At 40.0% G+C, this 7,126-nt stretch overlaps 1 protein-coding gene across 1 annotated transcript in view; it reads left to right on the top strand.

The window, feature by feature from the left end:
• Positions 1-4,426, top strand: part of LOC107101150 (protein-methionine sulfoxide oxidase mical2b-like) — an 80,856-nt gene extending 76,430 nt beyond the window's left edge. The window contains exons 30-35 of the mRNA XM_015399940.1: positions 753-826; positions 911-1,000; positions 2,276-2,366; positions 3,017-3,125; positions 3,214-3,287; positions 3,372-4,426. Coding sequence (XP_015255426.1) covers positions 753-826; positions 911-1,000; positions 2,276-2,366; positions 3,017-3,125; positions 3,214-3,287; positions 3,372-3,556 — 623 coding nt within the window. The 3' untranslated portion in view covers positions 3,557-4,426. The remainder of the gene's footprint in view (positions 1-752; positions 827-910; positions 1,001-2,275; positions 2,367-3,016; positions 3,126-3,213; positions 3,288-3,371) is intronic.
• The last annotated feature ends 2,700 nt before the right edge of the window (positions 4,427-7,126 follow it).

Genomic DNA, 7,126 nt, shown 5'->3' on the forward strand with positions numbered 1-7,126 from the left:
AAAAGTACTCCAGAGTGTTGTTCAGCATGGGGGTGAGTAGAAAATGAAGGCTAATCATGTTTTGGGTGTACTATTCCTTTAAAATAAAAATAAAGGTGCTCTGGTCACATCAAGCTGCTTGGACATGGTCTTATAGCCTTTAGCTTTGATATGCTGTTCAAGAATTTTCTTTCTAGTCGAAGACACTGCGCTTCCTCTGTCCATGTTGAGTGTGGTACACACTATGTCACCATTAGCCCTACTGTATAGGCCCACTGACTGATGTAGACACCTGTGATGCTTATCAGTGGACATACCTGGATTTAAAAATGTCCCTTTGGTCACATTATTTTCTATCTATATCTAGAGGTACCATCATTTTTTTTCCCCAGGCTGGTTTCATAAGTTTATTTTATTTAGTTATTGCGTTAAAGCATAATTGAAAAGTAATGTCTTTCATTTGCTTATTTTCATTTTTCTTCATTAATTCTGTCAGATTCAAGTCATTTTGTGACCATTGAGGATTTCCTTTCATAAAAGCAGAGTACCAACTAGTTTTTCCACTTCTGTATATATATATATATATATTCATTTTGTGACCATTGAGGATTTCCTTTCATAAAAGCAGAGTACCAACTAGTTTTTCCACTTCTGTAGATATATATATTTGCTTTTCTGCAAAAGCAAATTAGTGGGTTTATGTATAAAAAGCAGATCAGAATGTTACCTGTTGAAGCTTTCCTGAATTTATTTTTTAATGACTATATTTCTAGCTTCAAGTCAGCAGAGTTTGGAAAAGCTTTCATCAAGCGATGATGATGAAAGTGAAAAGCTGACATCCAACAAGGTTTGTACAAACTTATTTTTTGTACATTTGAGCAAATGTAATCCAGTTGACTGTGTTTGAGAGATTATATCTTTCATTTCCCAGCTATCCTCTGAGAGACTAAGGAAAAAGCAGGAAAAGACGGTGGCCCAGCAGGCTAAACGAGAACAGTTGAAGAGGCTTCATCGAGCTCAGGTGCTCCTTTTTTTCTTTAAATCGAGATGCTTGTGATGGAGAGCTTGGTGTTGCTGCAAAACACTTCAGCTAAAGTGTGACTGTATCAAATTGTGAATACAGCAGTAATAAAAGGTGAACACTTGGCTTTGTAAATATTTTAGATATTTTCCTGGAAGGTCTCTAAAGAGCTGAGTCTGATGCAGTTCAAAGAGATCCATTTTAAGCTTGTATAACAGTGTTGAATTAGCAGTTTTGACGAAATCAGTTGTTCCCTCAAATTAACTCGATACGCACACAATGTTTAAACTGCTGCACCGTGACATCACCGAGCAGATGAAGCTAAGGGACCTTGCACTCCTCTACCTTCGGCTTGGAGGGGCCCCATAGATGTTGAGACAGGATTATGATCTGCATCATATGCAGAATCAACTTTTATAGAAAGTTTGAATGTTATGATGTTAATCCTTCTTCAAAAGAGGTATTTTACTTGAGTCTCACATCTCTAAGTTATCCTTAAGGAGAGAACACACCGAATCAGATTTTGCATCCGACCCAACAGAACATCATGTGTGGCGAGGTCATGGCGTTAAGCGCTCATCATGGATGATCACACCCGATGCGATTTTACGCAAGGTGGCTGCGAAGGTCCGAATGAGATAGACTCCAGGTCTGTTTCAGTCGGACTACGCAGCAATTCAGCAGCAATTTGATGGGTCTGACAGGAAGAGAGACGTTGATGTGTTTTACAAAGTAAACCACATCTGCTTTTGGGGGTAATACAGAATAAAATCTATTAATCGCTCAGGGAAAGAGTCAGTTTTGGAGTCGCATATCCATCCAATCCATATCCATATCAGCATGTACAAAGTAGATCATAAAGGGTTAACATGAGCTATAACTGCTGAAATAAGAGTGCTCTGGTGATAGTTTTTTTGCTGCATTTCTGTGGTTGACTTTGGTATTGTACAATATGCAGGCTAAGGGCAGATAGCCTTCATAGCTGGCTAAACAGCTGCAGCAAATATCTAGCATTTCATAGACATCAATACATCAGTTGATATTCTAATCACCAAATACAATTAACAAGACATTCATGTTACTTCTACAGAGTTATTTTCCAAGCCTTGGTGTGAATAGTCCATCCATTTGGTTTAGCCAAGAAAGTCGGACAACCAGGTCTAGACGGCGGCCATATTTTCTATGACCCTGCAGCCAATGTGGGGCCTTCCACTCTTAATTATGTCTATTCCACTATATATCTAATGTTCCACCTTTTTCTTTTTACTTGCACAGGTGATCCAGAGACAACTGGAGGAAGTGGAAGAGAAACAGCGGGATCTAGAGGAAAGAGGAGTGACAATAGAGAAGATCATTAGAGGGGAAGGTATTTGTGCATACATTCTGAGCAGTCTCCCAGAACTCACAGTTATTATTAGACTCAGCTATTAGAAAACATTAAAGTTTATAATGTGGCTGAGAGAGAAAAATGGACTGAACCGCCCCTTTATGTCAGAATATGCAATTTTCATCAGTAATAAGGCATGTAATCTGCACTTCACCGGAATACTCACCTGGAACATTATCCAGCCAATTGCTAACACCAAAGTTGCTAGAGACATTTTAAAAAGTGACAAATTTTCATTTTTTACTGCTAACAAAAGTAAAAAACAAAATCCCATATTTTGAACCATTTTTCTTAATTAAACCATTTCTAAAAACTTTCCAAAGCATAACTTTTTAGCACCAAACCATTTAGAAAGAGGCATCATCTTATAACTGTCTGGTTAAAAGACTCCATAGTTAATGGTTGCACTCACTCTGGCCACTAAGACTGCTTTGTTGATTCCTCTCACAGTAGACGGCTTTGTTTATGCTGCAGAGAACAGTGAAGTTGTGTCAGACTTGCGTCTATGAGTGGTCAAACTGATGGATTTCTCCTAGTTATGGCCTTGCAGGGCTGAGATAAGTCATTTAGATAAACTGCAAGTGTTCTTCCTCTCTTAACTTGTTTTCCTCTAACTTCTGTCCCTAAAGACTCCCATCGCACAGAGGAACTTGACGACACCGAGCTCTATCAAGCCTGGTTTAAGCTTGTTCTGGAAAAGAATAGGTTGGCACGCTACGAGTCAGAGCTCATGATCTTGTAAGTAGCAGTAAGGTAATCAGCTACATGGCCAAAAAGCATCAAACAGATTCATTGCCGTTAAGGATCTTTTTCTTTTGTTTCTTAGTGCCCAGGAGCTTGCGTTGGAAGACACCCAAAGCCGGCTGCAGCAGGATCTAAGACGCAGAATGGCAATTGAAGGTACGTCCTTAATCTGAATGTTTTATGGTCATGAATAAGGAGCACAGGCCTCATTTTCATCGCTGCTTTTTTATGTTCTTTCAGATACAGATAAGAGTGCTTCTGAGCTCCAAGAGGAGAAGGAGATCCTGGTTGAGATCATGAGGACGGTGGAGAAACGGGATCTGCTAGTCTCCATATTGGATGAGCAGAGGTTGAAGGAGAGGGCCGAGGACAAGGACCTGGAAAGCCTGGTTTTGTCCAGGGGCTACGAGTTTCACTGGGCTTGAGGGAGCAGCATCCTGGGGCAGGAGAAGCTGGAATGAGCTCTGGTTGTGGATACGTTCAGCAAAACCGTTTGCTTTCTAATTGGCCTATTTTAAGTTGGTGTAGATGCACATTTTTTGATAGCTGAAGCCTTTATTTACCCTAATAAAGCTTATTTTTATTTGGCCTTGGGTTGGTATACTTTATGTAGAATCCAACAAGGAACAAAAGGGCTTCAGATAAAAAACTATATATATTCAATAACTGAGGTTGTTGAATATTTGCGATTTGATTTAAAACTTACAATAAACTCAGATACTTTATTGTGGCCGCTTGCAAACCTGAACGCTTTGGGCTGCTTCCAGTTCTAAGACCGTTCCTTTTGTGTTTGACCAATTACTGGTAAACTTTACCTGGCGAGGACAACACTGGAGACTTTTCTGAGGTTTATGTACGTTTTGCACAGAGTGAACTGATTTAAATCAAAGTGTTGATTCCAAAAGATGCCTTGTATGTAAAAATCACTGTTTGTTACTTTGCGTGGAGCTGTGCGTCTCACTGTTATTTCTTGTCCATCCTTGATATTTTGTTTAAAGTATTTGCAACCTGACAAAGAAACAAGAGTTAGGATTCCTGCCTGAACTTCTGGCTTACTCTCAGGGTATAAAATAGATGCTCCACCGGTGGGCCATCTACCAAATCAGAGCCCACCAACCCACTGCAGATGCAGCACATGTTCACAAAATCCAGATGTTCACTGTTTTCTCTTTCTGCTCCACAGTGAATGTTTACTCCTTCCGCCACTCGCTTTTTGTCTGACACTGAAGAGCTTCATGTCTATATATCAGCATTTATGATAATGAGTGATATGTTTACATTTTTTTTTTGTCATGAAAAAAATAATGTAGTTATTTCTCCTGTTTTGGACAATTGCTGTTTTTTTATGTGCTGTGAATTTATTAAAAATAAAAATTAATCTTATAGTATGTCATAAAAGCATGAATCTGTACTTTGTTTTATGTGCATGAAATAGAAAAAAAGCCTTAAATAAAAATAATTTGATACGGTCTGAAGCATTCTCTTTGGGCGGTAGTTTTTCTGCAAGGTTGATTAAGTCCTAAGAACTGTGGAGACATTATTGATGCATATTGCAGTATATTTATTAGTAGAAATGTGTAATAGTTAAAAAGCCTCTGAGCATAAAAGGAAGTCTTATAATAACCAGTTGTACAAAATAATGTATTAGTGTTTTTGTGTTCGATTGGATGTAAGATTAAATTACACCCCACCCCCCTCGATAAACAACCAATCACATTCACTTTCTTCACTCGTTTAAAGTTGTGCACCACTTGGGAGAATTTGGAAATGCGACGTTTGGGACAGTCGTTTCCCTACGACTTTAAGGTCAGCTCTAACAGCATCTCAGGATCATCCATTATCAACCTGGTTTCACTTACCCGCATATTGAAGAGAACATACAGACTTTAACATCAGGTGGGCTGGATGAGGGATGCTAAAAAATAAAGGACCGAGGACCCCGAGGACCAGGGAGAAACCAGGGAGCCACCTACAACCTGCAGGACAGAAGAGGGTCCTCAGGAATAGCAATGATAACCATGGATTATGCTGACCTTTAAATGTCTAAATGCTTTTGCTCTGCAGAATTAATATATATGATGCAAATATGCAGTGTTTTTGGTTTGGTGTTATCAGTGTGATGCAGAGTCTGTGACATGATTTAGAGCTTTTTTAACATTTCAACTGTCTGATGGTGGTGGGGAAGAAGCTGTTGCAGAATCTGCTGGACATGCATTGAATGCTGCGAAGCCTCTTCCCAGAGGGTCCATTGTGGGGGCGTGAATGGCTGGTTATACTCCTGCAGACTCCTGTTATACTCCTGCAGCAGTGTGTCGCAGATATATATATATATATATATTTTTTTTTTTGAGTTTTTCCTCCAGTAGTGGCTCGCCATTTCAACAGTAGGCTGACAGGAAAAGGGGTGAGACATGCAGAAAAGGACCACAGGCCGGACCCAAACGCGACGCTCATGCGTCGTGTGCTCCAACCACTGCATCACCCGCACGCCCGTCGCAGATATTTTTGATTTATGCCCAATATTGAAGCGTGGCCTGTGCTATGTTTTTTGTATGTGTTTTTACGGCAATAGTGGCCCGTTTTATAGACAGTAGGCTGACAGGAAAGGGAGTACGAGAGAGGGGGAGAGACATGCAGGAATGGACCACAGGCCGGATTCGCCTGCATGGAGGACTAAGGCCTCCATACATGGGGTGTGTGTGCTAACCACTGCGCCACCAAAGCATGCTCTGGCCTGCACTATGTTATTCCACACCACTACGCAAGAGAGACAATAGCAAACTAGCTGTTGGTCTAGATACGGCCGAGGCGGTGTGGAAGTGGGGGCAAGTTTGTGCGACAACAGAGGGACATGAGGGCGAAAAAGAGCGGGGATCCACATGGAAAAAGGGTCCCAGTGTTCTTGTGCACCCCGCTCTTCAAACTGATCCATCTTCACGAGTCGTTTTCCACAATGGCGGTCATACAAACAACACATAGTGTAGAGCGTATGTAGATTTGACCAATCAGAGGCCTCCTGTCTGCGGTTACCTACAATTTTGGAGAGGTGAAGCAGAGTGGCTGCGACACACATGCATCTGGTTTCTGTATATCAGCATTGAGGAGTCATTGATAATGTTAGCATCACAATCTGTTCCAGGTCCCTAATTATACCAGAAACAGATTCATGAAGTAAATTGACATTTTATTTATTTATTTTTTTGCTTTTTAGAAGTTTAATTGGTTCTGCACTTCTCTAAAACACATGAAAGGAAAGACTGCTGTTAAACAGTATAACCTGATAGAAAATCTTGATTTGATTAGAAATCCCTACCCTATTTGTCTCCTGTGGTTTTATTAATTTTTTTCTCTCTCATTTTTCCCCATCTCTAATTCTTGTAAATCTCTCCCATATATGCGTCTGTTGTATGCGGAAGAGGATTAGGGCCACTGAAAAAAAAAAAGAAGAAAAAGTTAACTGATTTTTAAATATTATTTCAGTTTAATATTCTCAGAGTTCTGACTTTAATCCCGGAATTTTAGATCTTAATGTTGGGCACCATGAAGGAAGAGATGTGGGAGCACTTAGCATCACTGACAAAGATGTGAGTTGTTTGAGAGAACCGGTGACACATTGGTGGGAAATGACGTAATTAGGCGACTTTTTACGTGACCGATGGGTCCACGGTAGGGTTGTCAAAAGTATCGATACTCAAAAAAGTATCGATACTCAAAAAAGTATCGATACTGAAATGTTGTATCCGGATACAATACTCATTTTCAAAAGTATCGAGTACCAGTCGCACCTAAGCAGTCATTCATCTAAAGTGCAGAATAGAGGACAATGCACTTTCTGAACACTGTGATTGAATAATTCTACACACTTTTCAGTTTCAGACTTTTTTTGTAACAGTTGCAGCTGCTGAGAATTATTTTTGTCTCTTAACCGGTTTGGCTAGCGCCATTGCTATGTGTGCAAAGCATAGCCAAGTAAGGAAAACTTAATTTTAATTTTG

Source organism: Cyprinodon variegatus, unplaced genomic scaffold (genome assembly GCF_000732505.1).
Source record: "Cyprinodon variegatus isolate N-32 unplaced genomic scaffold, C_variegatus-1.0 Scaffold1059, whole genome shotgun sequence".
Classification (NCBI taxonomy): Eukaryota; Metazoa; Chordata; class Actinopteri; order Cyprinodontiformes; family Cyprinodontidae; genus Cyprinodon; species Cyprinodon variegatus.